Source organism: Macaca thibetana, chromosome 15, assembly GCF_024542745.1.
Source record: "Macaca thibetana thibetana isolate TM-01 chromosome 15, ASM2454274v1, whole genome shotgun sequence".
NCBI lineage: Eukaryota > Metazoa > Chordata > Mammalia > Primates > Cercopithecidae > Macaca > Macaca thibetana.
In genome coordinates, this window is record NC_065592.1 from 45,704,553 (window position 1) to 45,722,059 (window position 17,507).

Genomic DNA, 17,507 nt, shown 5'->3' on the forward strand with positions numbered 1-17,507 from the left:
TGAATGTTAGAAATAAAGTTCTGAGGGCTTAAATAAGGGTGACGTGGAGAGGGCTAGCATTGCCAGTGGGGAACCAGTGAGGAATCGCATGCTTGTACAGTGTGATCCTCCAGTTAAATAGTCTGGGTTGGGGACTTAAGCCAAACCAGACCAATTAGAATTACTTCTCTGAGAATTTGGAATTGGGAGACAAAGAGCTACATATCTGCTCAGACTTAAATTGGACTTAAGGGTAATTTGGGAGCTATGCGGTAGCTATCTTCTACTTGCCCGTTTGGCCTGAGCAGCATTGAAAACCAGTTTGCTGAGAAGGAAGATCAACTGGTTGCACATAGAGAAGCAAGTCTAGACACAAAGAGACTACTCCCTAGGTTCTTGGGACCTTCCAGCAGCTGGTTCCACTTCTTTATGAGGCCCAGCTGGATTCCTTCCCCAGGATCATGATGCATCCTTGTATCCATTCATAGGAATCTCATTGTTCCTTCAGCTACTGTGGGTTACTTCCTGTTGTTTATATTAAAGAGTAACTTTCAAAAAGGTAAAATAATGAGCCTTATGCAAGTATTTTTATTTTTTATTTTTTGAGACAGGTTCTGTGTTACCCGGCTGGAGTGCAGTGGTGCAATCATGGCTCACTGCAGCCTCGACTTCCCGGGTTTCAGCGATCCTCCCACCTCAGCCTCCAGAGTAGCTGGGACTACAGGTATTTTTTGCATTTTTGGTAGAGACAGGGTTTCGCCATGTTGCCCAGGCTGATCTTGAGCTCCTGAGCTCAAGCAATCCACCTGCCACCACCTCCTAAAGTGCTGGGATTACAGACGTGAGCCACTGCACCTGGCAGAGCCTTATACAAATATACAATGAACATATTTCAAATGTTTTATTAAACTAACTAATGAGAGAACCAGTAAGATATTAAAACCAGTTCAAATGAAGATTTGACTTAGAAATGTCTGTTCTCTAATGGACAAAATTCATTTGCATCACCCAGAACAGGAATCATTTGCATTGTTATGGGCAGAAAATCTTTTGCATTATTTATTATCAGTATTCTGAAGTTAACTTCTAACTCCAACGAGTTAGAAAATAGCTTACTTGTAAAATAGGAACCTAGTCAAAGGAAATCAAAGCCTCTCACCACTAATATAATCAAATAATTCCCAAGGATCCTTAATAGCACCCAACATTCCGTTAAAAGGACACCCATTTCAAAGTATTTCTTAAGTTTTCCAGAAACTTGCAAATCAAAGAATATACAAAAACACAGGGACATAAGAAAGGGACATGATGCTGGCCGGGCACGGTGTCTCACACCTGGAATCCCAGCACTTTGGGGGGCCAAGGCAGGCAAATCACCTGAGGTCAGGAGTTCAAGACCAGCCTGGCCAACATGGTGAAACCCCATCTCTACTAAAAATACAAAAATTAGGTTGGGCATGCTGGTGGGTGCCTGTAATCCCAGCTACTCAGGAGGCTGAGGCAGGAGAATCGCTTGAACCTGGGAGGTGGAGGTTGCAGTGAGCCGAGATCGCACTGTTGCACTCCAGCCTGGGCAACAAGAGTATAACTCCATCTCAAAAACAAACAAACGAAGAGGCTGGGTGCTGTGGCTCATGCGTGTAACCCCAGCACTTTGGGAGGCGGAGGTGGGCGGATCACCTGAGGTCAGGAGTTCAAAACCAGCCTGACCAACATGGTGAAACCCCCTCTCTACTAAAAATACAAAATTAGCCAGGCATGGTGGCACATGCCTGTAATCCCAGCTACTTGGGAGGCTGAGGCAGGAGAATTGCTTGAACCTGGGAGGTGGTGGTTGCAGTGAACTGAGATCACACCATTGCACTCCAATCTGGGCAACAAGAGCGAAACTCTGTCTCAGAAAACAAAAAACAAAGAAAGCAAGCATGATGCTTTAGGGAAACTCAAGTAGTATGGGCATAGTTAAGCATGGGCAAAGTGTAGGAGGGAGGCAGCAGCAAGATTAAGAAGGGCCTTGTATGTATGTTTGGGAGTTTGGATTTTATTTTCTTGAGATGGAGTCTCACTCTGTCACCCCACGTGGAGTGCAGTGGTGTGATCCTGGCTCACTGCAACCTCTGCCTCCCGGGTTCAAGTGATTCTCCTGTCTCAGCCTCCTGAGTAGCTGGGATTACAGGTGCCCACCACCACGCCTAGTTAATTTTGGATTTTTAGTAGAGACGGGGTTTCACCATGTTGGCCAGGCTGGTCTTGGACTTCTGACCTCAGGTGATCTACCTGCCTCAGCCTCCCAAAGTGCTGGGATTACAGGCATAAGCCACCGCACCTGGCTGAGTTTGGATTGTATTCTGAAGGCTATTGGCACTATTATTTCATGCAGGGGAGTGATGTGAACAGATCTGAGCTTTAGAAATTTCACTTTAGTAGGAGTGTGGATATTGAATTACAGGAAGGTAAAGAGACCAGTTAGGAGATTGATAATTATTATGAGAACTGAGAGAGTCTGAATTAAGGCAGTGGCTGAAGGCTTAGATAAGAGGAGATAGATTCAAGGATGATTTAGGGTATAGAAATCTGTAGAATTTAGTGATTAATTGAATGTGTCATGGGGGTGGGCGGGATAAGGTAAAGCAAATAGTCTTGAATGACTCCCAGGATCCTCCAAATGATGTGTATTTTCCAAAATGCTTTGCATGAATCTTAGAAGATTTGGTAGACGATTTGGAGCTGGAATCACGGGTATATGTTGGGGCCAGGACAGTGTTCCTTCTTCATTTCTTTGGGGCACCATGAACTACACCCATAGAAGATGCCAAACTTAATAAATGCCTGTTCTGACTGCTCCACCAACCGGTCATTCCCATCTTTCCCTCTCCTTAGGCCTCCCTATTCCCTGAGACACAACAATATTGTAATCAGGCCAATTAATAACCCCAAATGGCCTCTAAGTGTTCAAGTGAAAGGAAGAGTCACATATCTCTCACTTGAAATAAAAAGTCAGAAACGATTAAGATTATTGAGGAAGGCATGTCGAAAGCCAAGACAGGCTGAAAGTCAGGCCTCTTACACCAGTTAGCCAAGCTGTGAATGCAAAGGAAAAGTTCTTGAAGGAAATTAAAAGTGCTATTACAGTGAACACACAAATAAGAAAGCCAAACAGCGTTATTGCAGATACAGAGAAGGTTTGAGTGGTCTGTATAGAAGCTGAAACCAGCCACAATATTCCCTTAAGCCAAAACCTAATCCAGAGCAAGGCCCTAACTCTCTTCAATTCTATGAAGGCTGGGGAGGAAATTACAGAAGAAAAGTTGGATGCCAACAGAGGTTGGTTCATGAAGTTTACAGAAAGAAGTCATCTCTATAACATGAAAGTACAAGGTGAAGGAACAAGTGCTGATGCGAAATATACTTAGTGAATGGTCCTTTTTAGTGGCAACCAGTACTTGTCACTTTAAGTTTCACTTTAATAGTTAAAGTGATTTAATGAAATAATTTTTTAAAACTTCAACCTTTACAATTATGCTTTTCCTTATCTTTCAGCTTGGCTGTTGCACGTGGCCAGGTTCAGTGGGCTTTGTAGATGTCTGTTTTTCTACTTACCTCTCCTCCCTCCCTTAGCTTCCTAATTCTTTTTTCTCCGGGGCTTGAGCAGGACAGGAAAGAGAAGACATGAAGAAGGTCTTTACTTGACTAATACAGTCATAAACTAATTTTAAGGCTTGGCAGATAGGTTAGGCATGGCGGCTCATGCCTGTAATCCCAGCATTTTGGGAGTCTGAGGTGGGTGAATCACCTGAGGTCAGGAATTTGAAACCAGCCTGGCCAACATGGTGAAACCCCATCTCTACTAAAAATACAAAAATTAGCCAGGTGTGGTGGTGTATGCCTGTAATCTCAGCTACTCAGGAGGCCGAGGCACAAGAATTGCTTGAACCCAGGAGGCAGAGGTTGCAGCGGGCTGAGATTGTACCACTGCACTCCAGCCTGGGTGACAGAGTGAGACTCTATCTCCAAAAAAAATAATAATCAATAAATAAATAATCTAGGTGCTAGCATTTTGGTGGTTGATGGGAATAAAAAAGTGACACAAAATTCTTGTCTTCAAGATTATTCATGGCCTAGCAGAGAAGACAGAGAATTAAGACATAATCAAAATGAGCATGTGAGTGATAATATAGTCAAATATTGGGACAGGAAAATAAGAGAAAGATACAAGGTGCTCTCATGCAAGGAGGAGGCATCCAACTCAGAATTGGAGGTTGTGTTCTCAGGAAAGGCTCCTAAATGAAGTGACGCAAGCTAAGAATTAAGAGCAGACATTATCTAGACAAAGGAAAGAGGGAGAAAAACCTCAACAAACAGAAAAAGCTCGGAGAAAAACCGAGCTAGAGGAAGAGGTATGGGATGATTCTTATGGTCTGGGCTTGGGTAACTCAGACGGTAGTGGTGGCATCCTGGAGTAAAACTGGGAGGGAAAATGATTAGTACAGGTTGAGTGTAAGTTTCTGGAGGTGTGACAAAGTGAAAGGTCTGGGAGCCAGTTTAATATATGGATCTGGACCTTAGCAGGGAGATCTGGGCTAGAGACTGTGAATCTTCTTTCTGTGGGTAAATGAAGTCGAGAGTTTGGATGAAGTCACCCAGGAAAAGGGTACAGAGAAAGATAAGCAAAGAACCTAAGAAACAATACTTAACATATGCAAAGAGGATAGAGTCATATTGGTAAAAGATGTGATCATAGTGAGGCCAAATTAGAGTTTAGCAAGAGGGGGCAGAAAAGTGAAGTAGAGCTGAAAAAGGAGAAAAAGAAGAGGGGAAAAGGGGAAGTATTGGTCTAATTTGAAGGGGGAGGTTGATGAGAGTCTGGACCAAAGGTATTGCTCAGATTATATTTTTGTCACTGGGGTCCCAATAGACCATACAAATCTCTCTGCTCCAAAATAAGCAATTTATTGTTCCAACTCTAAACTCCTTAGAAACAATTTTCCAAGTACATACAATTTCTTCTCAAAATAATTTTATGGAATAAGGACATATGCTCACCAATTATGGCTTACGTCCCCTCAAGAAAAGAATATTTAAAATCTCCTGCAGTATCCCTTTCTCAGTTCTGAGGCCTGAGCAGGTATCAGTTCTTGAGTCAGAGAAGTCACAGCGGGCAGAAGGGAAAACCTTGAATTGTCCTATCCAGGCAGGAGCCACCTTCATTTCTTTTTATTTATGGTCCAGAAACCCTCTTTCAGCTTTTTAAGACCAATTCCTCACAGCTGCCTCTTTCTTTTGCTACCCAACGCCAACAAAAGACTTACTCTGAATCTCCCAGATAAACCTGAGAACAATGCCTAGATGGGGATATGTTCGTGTAGGGCCCTGGGAAGGTTATGCTTGCTCTGAGTATAGGAGATAGGGCCCAGAGTAAAATCCTTTTTAGTCCAATCATCCTTTCCCTTCCCCATACTGTCCCTTGTCACCCCCTACCTCTACATATGCTTATGCTTGTCTGGATTAAAACTTGCAAGAGACGGTGGGAGGCAGGCCTGAGGTTACTTTTTTTGTTTTTCTTTTTTTCCTTTTTCTTTTTCTATTGAAATGCTGCAACTCTGGCAGACATCTGGGGGCTCTTTCCTTACCTCTCCTTGCCTTACCTGGGCATAGCCTTCTGGACAATTAGGAGGCTTAGTCCCTAGTGAGAATGAAGGAGCAGGTTTATGCTGGCTTCCCAGGGACTCTAATTCTTCCTAAGTTTCATGAATACGAGGGAGGAAGAGCACTGACTGCCTCCTTTGGAATTTCCCTAGGGCCTCTATCTTTTTGAAAAAAGGGTGTTTTTCTTGGACATCCTGGACTTCATTGTCTGGCCAGAAGTGATGAGGGCCCCAAAGCCATGTTTATGGGAGAATGCATAGGCAGAACGTCGAGTGCTTGAGTGTTTCAGTTTGGTCCGGACTGGGGACTGCCGTGGAAGTCTCCTGCACTCTTGAATTCTGTCAAAAACCTATAGCCAGAGCATGGGGGATAGGGTTTTCATCCACAGAGGCAAAGGCAAAAGAAGGCCATGAATTATATCTGGGTAGATTTTCTGTTCCACTCACCTTGTCTACGCTGATAGGCCAGAATAGTGGTTTAAGAAATTGGTACCCAATCACAGGCAACATACAGAGGACCACGCTGAGGATAATGCTCAGAAGCATTTGCGGCTGGTTCAGAGCATTCCTGACCACACCTGTAAACAGTGAGCCAGGAGGGGGAAGGCTGAAACAGAGCCTGGAGGACAGGGGTGGGACCAGGGGTAGGAGTTACCAGCCAGAAGGTAGACACTTCTCTAGTCCAAAGAAGGAAGTTACTGATTTGGAGTTAGTTTAGGCTCCTGAGAAATAATATAAACACAAAAGAATTGCAGTTGGGTCCTTTGCGCAGCCAAAGTCACTGTGAATTCATGCGCCTCTCTCTCCCTCTACAGGCAGGGCAGGGTAGGGCAGGATAGGAGAGCAGGGGTAGGTTATGAGGGAATCCTAGAGCACTGGCCTGCATCCAAAAATGGGAAAGAAAGCTTTGGAGGAGGAAAAAACAAACAAATAAAAATAAAAAAGGTAAAAAAATTTAAAAAAGAAAAGGTTTGAAGGAGAAAAATGAGTTAGTGGCCTGACAAAAGGTGAGAGCCAGGTGTGGTGGCTCACGCTTGTAATCCCAGCACTTTGGGAGTCCCAGGTGGGCAGATTGCTTGAAGCCAGGAGTTTGAGGCCAGCCTGGCCAACATGGCAAAAGCACATCTCTACCAAAAATACAAAAAATTTAGCAGTGCATGGTGGTGCACGACTGTAGTCCCAGCTAGTGGGGAGGCTGAGGCACGAGAATCGCTTAAACCCGGGAGGCAGAGGTTGCAGTGAGCCAAGATTGCACCACTGCACTCCAGCAGGGGTGACAGAGATAGAGGAACAGAATCTCAAAAAGTTAAAAATAAAAACAAAAAGATGGGAGCCAACTATGTCTACATATCTACTCTCTGTATTTTGTCTTCAGCAGAGTGGAGATGAGAGAGAGGGAAAAATTTTGGGAGACAATAAGGCAATATGCCACAGCATAAAGGACTTTGAACTGGAACCAAGAAGCCTAGATGTGAGTCCTTTAATTCAAAAACACCCCTCCAGGGTCTAAAATGACTCTAGAAATTGTTGCTGATAAAGCACAAATCTCATAAGACGTTTGAAAATACCTTGGAAACTCGAATAAGGTAACTTATTTCCCTAGCTACATTTTGAGCCCTTTTAGGACAGAGACCATGTCTTATTTATATTTCTACCCTAGCACATAGTAATGGCTTCTTGGTAAACATTTATTAAATAAATATACCTGGTTCCCCACCCTGCGCCCACTGGGCAGGGCCTTACCTAGGAATTGGAAGACGTCAGGGAATGCTAGGCACAAGCCATCACTGTACAGGAGGAACGACATGCAAAAGTAGAAACCCAGGCTACCCCAGATGACGACATGGCTTATCATTGTCCAGTAGGTTGTCTTCAGGACGATCTGAAAAGTACCCTCTTATGGGACCTGTAATCTGGGACCTGTCAGCTACCTCCCTCCTCCAATTATGTAATGAAGGTTGCTCCCTTCCCACACTCCCTCCCTCTATTCCTCCCACTCTTTCAGAGACACCCCCACCCAATCCCCTTACCCCCACCACCACTGGCCACACCTGTATTGTGACCACCCAGATCAAGGAGGTCTGCACCACCAGGGAGAAGGACTGGTAGTCGGAGATGTCCTTCCCATCATTTCGTTCTGCATTGTAAAGAGTCCCCATGGGGACAAAGAACAACACGAAGGAACTGTAGATCCCATGCATTAAACACTTCACAAATTCTTTTTTGTTGAAATAGAGGTTGTGCTGGCCTGGCTCATACAGCTCTGGGAAAAGGAGGCTCCATGTCTCATTCACATCCTGGAAGCATCAGAGGGTAAGGAGGGAGGCTCAGGGTCTCTCCATAGACGGTCCCATCTTCATCAGAGGAGAGGCTTCTCCCCTCACCAGGTCTACTGCCAGGCTGCCTAGGAGCTTCCTTATGGATTACTTAAGAAGTGGAACCAGAGAACACAGCAGTGACCACAGACCCTTCCTGAAGTCCTACTCTCTAGGCCAGGATCTGGGTAGTGTTTGGGAGAAGGTCAGGATGATGGGAAGGACTTGGAGGGAGTTAGAATTGGGGGCAACTAGGCTTGTGGGTAGCTGGGAGGGAGGACTGGAGCTTGAGATGGGGGAGGCAGCTGGGACATAAGTCCCAGGTGTAAGCGTTCTTTCAGTTGAATATATATATATATATATATATATATTTTTTTTTTTTTTTTTTTTTTTTTTTTTTGAGATGGAGTCTTGCTCTATCACCCAGTCTGGAGTGCAGTGGCACCATCTTGGCTTACTGCAACCTCCACTTCTCAGGTTCAAGCAATTCTCTTGCCTCAGCCTCCTGAGTAGCTGAGATTACAGGCGCCCGCCACCACACCTGGCTAATTTTTATATTTTTAGTAGAAACGGGGTTTTGCCATGTTGGCCAGCTGGTCTCAAACTCCTGACCTCAAGTGATCCGCCTGCCTCGGCCTCCCAAAGTGCTGGGGTTACAAGTGTGAAACACTGTGCCCGGGCATAGTTGAATATTTTTTATGTCAAAAGTCAATGTGGGAGAAAGGGACATTAATGGAGACCAGTTAGTCTTTTAGAGGTATTCTTGTTCTGTGATGTGGCTCCCACTCCCATAGCTACTGGTGAACTGAAGGTGAAAAAAATTACTCTAAATGGATGACATTAGATCATCTTCATCTCCTAAATCTGAAACTTTGGATACAAAGCCCCAAGCTTTGTATCCAAAGTTTCAGATTTAGGAGATGAAGATGGCTTCAGAGATGGATCCCTAGAATTAGGCCACTGAAGCTGGATGGACTGTTGAGTAATACAACCCATCCCTCTTGTTGTTCTGAGGTTAGCAGTTACTTCCTGGAGAATATCCTTTAGAGCTGTTTCCCATGGAGACCAGGAGCCATGATCCCATGATGTCCTATTTCAGCTACTTTATTCCTTTTTGGAGACTCATTTTCTACTCCATGTGCCCAGGACTAGAGGTTGGGGCAGAAGACAAGGGAGAGGTGGGGTAGCAGGACCCTCAATGCCCAGGGAATTTCTGACAGGGACAGATGGTATCCCTTAGTCTGGCTCCTTATGATATAAACTATCACACCCATACTCCTATGCCTGGCCTTCAGGACTCCCACCCAGGCCTTCCTGCATTGGCTTGTCTCATCCTCATTCTCCCTGAAGGAGTCTCTCTTGTTTGAAGTCCCATACGTTACCCAGTCCTATCCCAGTAATTCTATTTTCTTTTCTTTATTTTTTCAATTCATATTCTGCTTATGTTACTCAATTTTTTCCTTATTTTTTTCCATGTATATTTTAATTACTTTTATATATACTCAATTTACTGTACAGCACAATTTCCATGTTTCTCTCTACAAAGACAAAATTGATACAGGAAAACTTGGCGTTCTAAAACTGAGGATTATTCTCTGTTGAGGAGGATTTTTTACTTTATCTCATGATACCTATCTAGGTGATGAGCTCCTTTCCCCGCTCTGGAAATTATTCCCTTTACACTGGATTTTGTAGAGCCCAGCTCCTGCTGTATTCTTCATTCTTAGGGATATTCCTCAAGGGCCCAGGGGCTTCAACTCTGACCAGGAGCTTGCTGCTGGATCTTACCTGATCAAACAGACTCATGCCCAGGACAGGGAGGGAAGTGTAGACCAGATTGTAGCACGTGATAAACCAGGTCTCATAAACTGTCTGGAAGAATACCAAGGAGATTTCATAGGCTCCTCTCTTCTCTACAGTCCCAGCTCCACCTTCCAGGTCCAAGATAGCCATCTTTATCCCTTGACCCCTGCCCCCCGCCCCACCCCCCCCCACCACATTAACCTACTGCAGGAGAAACCTGACTGAGATTGTTGACTCCAGTCTCTACTTGATCCTACTTGTTAGAACCCTGAGTCCTAGGATACAGTAAGGCCACACCAAGCTTTCAAGGTGGATCCGGACCAATCCCACCGTAACCTATACAGCCCCTCACTGCACAGGAAGGACCCAGAGTGATTGCTAGTGATGCTAGCTGTACCCCTGCACTCTTAGGCATGTAAACCTTTGTACTTTTTTTTTTTTTTTTTTTTTGGAGATGGAGTCTTGCTCTGTCACCCAGGTTGGAGTGCAGTGGTGTAATCTTGGCTCACTGCAGCCTCTGCCTCCTGGGTTCAAGCAATTCTCCTGCCTCAGCCTCCTGACTAGCTGGGACTACAGGCGCCCGCCACCACACCCAGCTAATTTTTGTATTTTTTGTAGAGACAGGGTTTTGCCATGTTGCCCATGCTGGTCTCGAACTCCTGACCTCAGGTGATCCACCTGCCTTGGCCTCCCAAAGTGTTGGAATTACAGGCGTGAGCCACTTTGCCCAGTCTTTGGACTCTTTACTTGCTTAGTGGCATTCAGTGGCTTTTGTAGCACTGCATACCTCCTAATATTGGCAAGCAGAATAGACCCATGACCCTTCCCAAGCTGAGTGCTCCACCCTGGGGCCTAGAGAGGGCTTTTTCTCTATTAGCCACAAGAGGTCAGCAGCAACACATGCATACACATACACCTCCCACAAAGCAGACTGGCTTTGCTAGGGCTTGGGCGAATTCAAATGTGCTACTATTTGCTGACTGGCCTGTTATTCCTGGAGTCTATGGCAACAAAAGTAGGGCTCCCAAGATAATTGTTTCTGAGGGTGTTTCTCTTGGGAATCCTTGAGATGTTTCTGAAAAAATTCTCATAGGAAAAGGGACTCCTCTTAGAACATCAAAATCCAGGCGTCGCTTCTCCCCACTAAGGTGGGGGAGGTTTCACATTCAAACATGGAATTAATTCATCAAAGTAACAATTGTGTGTGTGTTGGGGTCAGGAGTACAGGCAGTCTGAGTGGGGAAGGAGAAGCAAAGGGAAGCTGTATTTCCAAGTATGGCTACAGGTGAACATGTCGTATCTGGCCTATCTGGCATGACCCAGAGCTGAGCTCCTTGAGGCTTAGCCTGTTCCAAAAAGATGACTTTGGATGCTAAGAAAACTCCAAGGTCCAGGAATTTGTTCCCATTACATATGTTTGGAAATTCTAAGTCTCAACATAAGTGAAAACAGCTTAAAGGAAAGTTTAAGCCAGGTGGCTTATGCCTGTAATCCTAGGACTCTGGGAGGCTGAGGCAGGCAGATCACTCGAGCCCAGGAGTTCAAGACCACCTTGGGCAACATGGTGAAACCTCATTTCTACCAAAACTACAAAAAATTAGGGTGTCGTGGTGCACACCTGTAGTCCCAGCTACTCGGGAGGCTGAGGTAGGAGAATCATCTGAGCCCAGGAAGTCGAGGCTGCAGTGGGCCATGTTCATGCCACTGCACTCCAGCCTGAGCAACAGAGCAAGACCTTGTCTCAACATAAGTAGATACATAAATAAAAAGAAAGTTTAAAAGTAGAAGTCAAGACCAAATCAGAGCCAGGCCAGAACAGTTATGGCTTGGAAATCTAAGGTTTGTGTAGGTTTAGGAGATGGAATCAGCATGCGGTGAAGGGCTTCATGAATGGATGGCAGCATGTCATACATTCATTGGTCTCTAGAGGTGAAAAAAGATCGGAGCTAGCTGAAGTGAGAGATGACTACAGAAAACCCAGTTGACCAGAGTGGAGATTGCCACTGATCACCTACCTGTGCGGAGAATCCATTAAAGAAGGCATACCAGAAGTGCACCAGGGTGAAGGTGAAGTTCTTATAAAAGAAGTAGCTGAGAAACTTGCACATGCGATTATAAGACCAGCGGCCATGGACCAAGAGTAGACGCTGAAGATACTGGAACTGGGAGAAGGCGAAGTCACTGTTGAGCATGGCCTGCACTCCCTCCTGGCCACTGATGCCAACCCCAATGTGGGCAGCTGCAATAAAATCCCAGAAACTTCTCAGACAGAAAGCTTGTTTGCTGGGCTCCCAGCCTGGGAAGTGTAAAGGGAAAGCTGAGATGATGTTGTACAAACCCCTTTATTTTACATTTGGAAAATGCTTTTAGGCTCAGTGCAAACTGTCTCTTACCTAGTGGAGTCTTTTCTCCTTAGTGGATTGCCCCTCCCTCACAAACTGGAAAACAGCTCCCTTTTCTGCACCTTTTTGTTTTGTTTTTACAGAGACACCATCTCCCTGTGTTGCCCAAGCTGGTCTCAAACTCCTGGACTCAGGCGATCCTCTCACCTCAGCCTCCCAAAGTGTTGGGACTACAGGTGTGAGCCACTGTGCTAGCCCCGTCTTCTGTAGTTTGTTTTGGACACTGCCACTCTAGAATGCCTGGCATGGCCAGTACTAGAAGCTGTCCTGAATGCTCTTTGCCACTACTCTAGCCTTCTGGGCTCTTTCCTACTGTCCAGATACTGAAGTTAAAATTTCTTGTTGTTTCTGGAACCCACTTAATTCAAGATGCAGGGTGGATGCCAATCTAATACAGTATTTAATTACCTAAGTTTACCTAAGGGGCTAAAATCTAACTGTATGTGATGTACATACTTTGTTAGTGAGAAACAAGTTCTTCAGGAGGCCTAAGGTGACTTTTTCTGGATAAAGCAATTATTATATTTGATGGAAGAGAAAGACTGAAGTTCCTAAAAGTTTTAATTAGTTTGTGGTAGTTTGCCATTTTTCTGGCATATACCAAATTCACTGGTCTGGAATACGCCTACTGCACTGCTTGATGGGATAATTCAAACCTCTAAACTCCTAAATATCCCTAGGGTCTAGAAACTGGGGAAGAGAGCAAGAATACTTCCTAGTATTAAAGCTGAAGCTGGAATATCTGCTAGAGTTCCTTGTATGGGCAGAGAAGTTGGACTAGAGGACCTCTAGATTTGTCCATATCTCACAGACCTACATGTTGCTGGAGGCTGGTAGGTCAACATTCACCTGAAATTGAAACCAGTAAATTTGGCCAGGTGTGGTGGCTCATGCCTGTGATCCTAGCACTTTGAAACTGAGATGGTGGGGATCATTTGAGGCCAGAAGTTTGAGACCAGCCTGGGAAAAATAGTGAGGCCTCACCTCTACTAATAATTAAAAGATAGCTGGGCATGGTGGTGTGTGCCTGTAGTCCCAGCTACTCAGGAGGTGGAGGCAGGGGGATTGCTTGAGACCAGGAGTTCAAGGCTGCAGTGAGTTATGATCATGCCACTGCCCTCCAGCCTGGGTGACAGAGCAAGACCTTGTCTCAAAACAAAACAAAACAAAACAAAACAAACCCTAGTAAATGTCAGCCATTTGCTTCTACTGGTCCAAAGTGATCAATAAGTCACCTATTCTCCTCCAGCCAGGGGAGCAGGGCAAGCTCTTGGGAACATAGACTTGGGAAAGAAAAGATCTCTGAATTGGGCATCACAGCCTACAGCCTTCAAAAAAGAAACAGACTATGACTCCTGCCCAGGGGTCCTTTCTGTGGACCTTGAGTCATCTCAGAAAGAAGGTGTGGTAGTTGCAAGCCTGTTCTGTGAATGTAAGCATGTGTTCTTGTGGGAGCCATGTGTATCTGTGTGTGTGCTTACACTCATAGTGTAAATGCATGAATTTGAATGTGTGTGCATACCTGTGGATATGGGCTGATGCCTGCATGTATCAATAAATGGGAGTGCAGGGATAGAGGAGTATGAATGGAGTTGCAAAACCATATAAATGTGTAACACATATGAGAGGCAGGAGTGTGAGCCAGCAACAGAGTACCACTCAGATCAGTTTTGCCCATGGAGGAAGGAAGGGGCAAGCCCATGGCTGGAAGCTAACTGTCCCCCTCCCCTCACATGCCTTTGATCATGCTGACGTCATTGGCCCCATCCCCGATGGCCAGTGTCACCACCTTCTTGTACCTCTTCATCAGCTCTACCACCTGGGCCTTCTGAAGGGGTGTCATCCGGCAGCAGATCACCCCCTTGCACATGCACGCTGTTCGCAGCAGTTCCAACTCCAGGTTCCCTTCTAGAGCATAGGCCTGTAGCACCAGGACACACTCACTCTTCAGGTTGCCCAAAAAAGCTCTCAGAGTATGACCTTCCCAAATGGTTCCCTTTCCCTCCACACCCTCCTGTCCTTCACAGGGCAGGCATAGCTGCTTCCAAGGCACTCCACCCCCAAGGGAGGCCAAGCCCCCAAGTCAGTTCTAGGCATCCTCACATCTGACTCAGCCTCCAATGGGAAACTAGTCGGGACCTCTCATTGGGCCAAATCTGTTGATGGGGCTAAGAGCTCAAGTGACTTCTTGGGGGACCTGTTTCTGCTTGCTTCCCTCTTCCCTTAAGTGACAGGCCACATCAGTAGAGAAGGATTTGAATTTGGATAAGGAAGAAATATGCCCTTCTCTTTCCTTATTTACTTCTTCCTAGAGAAGCCTAGGGAAAGGAGTCTTTCAGGCAAGGGCACCTGAAGGGAAGGGGAATAGGGTGACTCATGGAAGAGGAAAGGGAGTCTTGAAATTTCCCTGAAGTGTTGGACCTAGGAAGAGGGTTCCTTGGAAGAAGACAATAGAGTGTAGCTCTGTGTTGCCCACCAGACTGTAGCCATTGATGATCAAGCCATAGTTGCCATTGGCCACCTCCTCGGGTATTTCAAAAGGCAGTTTGGGCTTCGTGGTGAGGTAAATGTTTATGGGGTCTGAATCCAGGAGAGACTCAGGTTTCATCTTGTTCCTTGCTGTCCTGAAAGCAAAGAGTAGTGGTCAGAGCCTGACCTGAAGTCTCAGAATTTAGGAGGGAAAATGTGTCCCCAGATGAAAGTGGGCAAAGGGGATACAGGAACTCTGCAAAGCACCAGCCAAGACCTCAGACTTGACAGCCTCTCAAGACCTGCCACTGCCATAGGTCCCTGACCATCCACATGCTACACTTCTCCATCCCCCATATTCCAGGCCCATTTAGCCCAAATGCTGCTTTACAAAATTTTTTCAAATATTTTAGTTTTTTTTTTTTTCCCTCCTCCATGTCTCATCTGTTCCTTCCGGTTGTGTGGGAGCCACACTAAGGGAAGAGATAGGTGGGAAATTTTGGGTCCAGAGACTGGCTGTGGCTAATCCCCCATCTATACCTGAGTTCTTTCCGAATAGTCTCATCATCCCTGCCTTCCACGATGAACACCTCATCCATTTCATCCTCAAATAGATTACAGGAATAGGCAATGTTCACAGCAGTCTCTGTAGCGAAGGGGGAGCACAAGTCTCATTTTGGCTGGTGTTTAAGACAGGGACAGGATCTTTATAATGTACACGTACACAGGCTCTAATATTGGGCTGCAGAGCCCATTCATCCACATTTGCCATGGATGCAATCAAAGTGCATTTTTAAAGAATCAGTGGAGATCATGTTCAAACATCCACAGATGATTGTCTACCTGTACAGACTTGTGGGTTACTTATCAATAACTATGGTCTTCTGGCCTTCTCTAGAAAGCCTTACCCTATTTCTTAGAACAATTTCAGTCTTTATCTACCTCTCCAGGCAATCAGGATGTGTTTCTTTGAACAGCACTGTGCCCATCTCTATGCTAGATTTTATGCCCCCATAAAATAGTCTGGAATTTGGAATAAATTCATACTAAGAAAAAAATCAAGCCCTGAATCCTGGCTACACGTGGTATCAGAATTCAGAGGAGAGATTGCAATTGTCACAGAAAATTTCTTGAAGGAAGTCCTTGGAGGATGAATAAGACTTGAAGGAAAAGGCATTTTAAGTGGGGAAACAACCCAAACCAAGACCTTAGAGTAGGAATTGGTTTCTTTGCGGGGCATATTTAAGATAATGGTAACATTAGGATGCAGATAAGGATGTGAAGAGCAATAGATTATCAAAGTTTTGAAGGCCAGATAGAGGAGTTCAACCTTTACAACATGGAGTCACTGTAGGTCCCTGAACAGAGGAGTAACATCATAAAATTAGTATATTTGAGGAAGATTAAACTGATGGTTGTATGTTGGCTGTACTGAAATTAATAAGGGCAAGAGACAGAGAGATGAGTTCAGAAGTTTGTGTTAAGTACAGCCAAAGAAAATAGGTTGAACTGGGAGGGTAACATAGGAGGATTTTCAGACAAATTTGTGGAATATAGTAGGAGAGTGATTCTATGGGACAATAGGGTACAGTCAAAGACAATTTTAAAGTTTAGCTTGTGAGTTCCTGGGTGACAGGTCATGTCTGATTGATTCATCTGTCTTCAATGACTAATATATCATCTGGCATAAAGTATATGCTCAGCAAATTGTATACAAGATTGAGAATAAAGGTGTCCTCTAAGGACTTGATTTGACTTACAAGATACTTGTCAAAAAATGGCTAAGAAAAAAAGGAAAGAGGAAGAAAAGAAATGGCTAAGGTGGATAGGGAAGAGGATCAGTCAGTCTAGGGGTTTTACCTTGCTTATCTCCAGTTAAAACCCATAGTCTAATTTTGGCTTTGTTCAGGATGATGATTGTCTCAGGTACTCCATCTTGTAGCTTGTCTTCTATGGCTGTGACCCCTAACAGCTTTGAAAAGATGTATCAGTGAATGAGGAAAAGGGTAAGAGGCTTTTCCCCTTTTATTAAAAATAATTAATTATTTTTAATTTAGTGCTACCCAACGACTGAACTGGCACCTCAGTACTCTAGTGAGCCGGCTCTGTCCTGGAGTGAGGATCTCAGTGGTATAAAAATCAGCACATTCTGCCTCACAACATACACAGCTTTTCAACTAGATTACTTAGCTTCTGTGAACAGCTTTGGAATTAGAAACACTGCCAGAAAGATTAAAAATTACAACCAGTGCATTCTTCCATTATGGATTGAGAAGGTCCAGGATATACTGAATCAGCTGGAAGTCCAGTATCCAGCCTCCCTGGCACAAAGCTATGGGTCTCGCCTGCCAAGACTTCCTATCTTTCCTCCCAGAGAGAGCCTGCATCTGTCAATCCTCTGGGAGCCACTTTCAGAGCCCTTGCTCAGTCTGCTGACTGCCAGGCCCCATCACTGCCCCCAGTCTATCCCTGGCTTCCTCACTAACCATCAAGTCTTTTTCGACTTCTTCATAGATACTTGATAATCTGCTTTCCCGATTCTCCAAAGACAAGCAGGCTTCATTATGCCTCTTGCTCCAGTCCTGAAAGAATGCTTCATCCAACTCTCGGTAGGCCACCATTAGGGTGCGAAGGCCTTCACTGGCATAATCCTGGAAGACATACACGTGTGTGCGCTGAGTGGGCCTGGGCTGGGTTAAGGCTGAGTTAAGGGAGCGGCAGACCGACCCCACAGGCTTCATTTGCCTGCAAAATAGGGTTTAATAATTAGTAATATGGGGCTAGTTCCTAGCCTAAGCAGAAAGCAACTGATGTGCTTTTTCAGCAAAACGTCCCAAAGACGGGGGCCAGCATAGCTGGAAGGTTGATAGTAATTCTGAAGGATAGAAGGTTCT

General features: G+C 45.0%; 2 protein-coding genes across 2 annotated transcripts in view; both read right to left on the reverse strand.

The window, feature by feature from the left end:
- Positions 1 to 17,507, reverse strand: part of CCDC107 (coiled-coil domain containing 107) — a 232,499-nt gene that overhangs the window by 179,325 nt on the left and 35,667 nt on the right. The window lies entirely within an intron of this gene.
- The window catches only part of LOC126938110 (phospholipid-transporting ATPase FetA-like), a 110,471-nt gene continuing 97,849 nt past the window's right edge, over positions 4,886 to 17,507 (reverse strand). The window contains exons 18-28 of the mRNA XM_050762285.1: positions 17,100 to 17,264; positions 16,474 to 16,585; positions 15,154 to 15,259; positions 14,621 to 14,768; positions 13,882 to 14,065; positions 11,758 to 11,981; positions 9,728 to 9,811; positions 7,676 to 7,921; positions 7,368 to 7,506; positions 6,072 to 6,202; positions 4,886 to 5,974 (exon numbers count right to left, since the gene is read on the reverse strand). Coding sequence (XP_050618242.1) covers positions 5,783 to 5,974; positions 6,072 to 6,202; positions 7,368 to 7,506; positions 7,676 to 7,921; positions 9,728 to 9,811; positions 11,758 to 11,981; positions 13,882 to 14,065; positions 14,621 to 14,768; positions 15,154 to 15,259; positions 16,474 to 16,585; positions 17,100 to 17,264 — 1,731 coding nt within the window. The 3' untranslated portion in view covers positions 4,886 to 5,782. The remainder of the gene's footprint in view (positions 5,975 to 6,071; positions 6,203 to 7,367; positions 7,507 to 7,675; positions 7,922 to 9,727; positions 9,812 to 11,757; positions 11,982 to 13,881; positions 14,066 to 14,620; positions 14,769 to 15,153; positions 15,260 to 16,473; positions 16,586 to 17,099; positions 17,265 to 17,507) is intronic.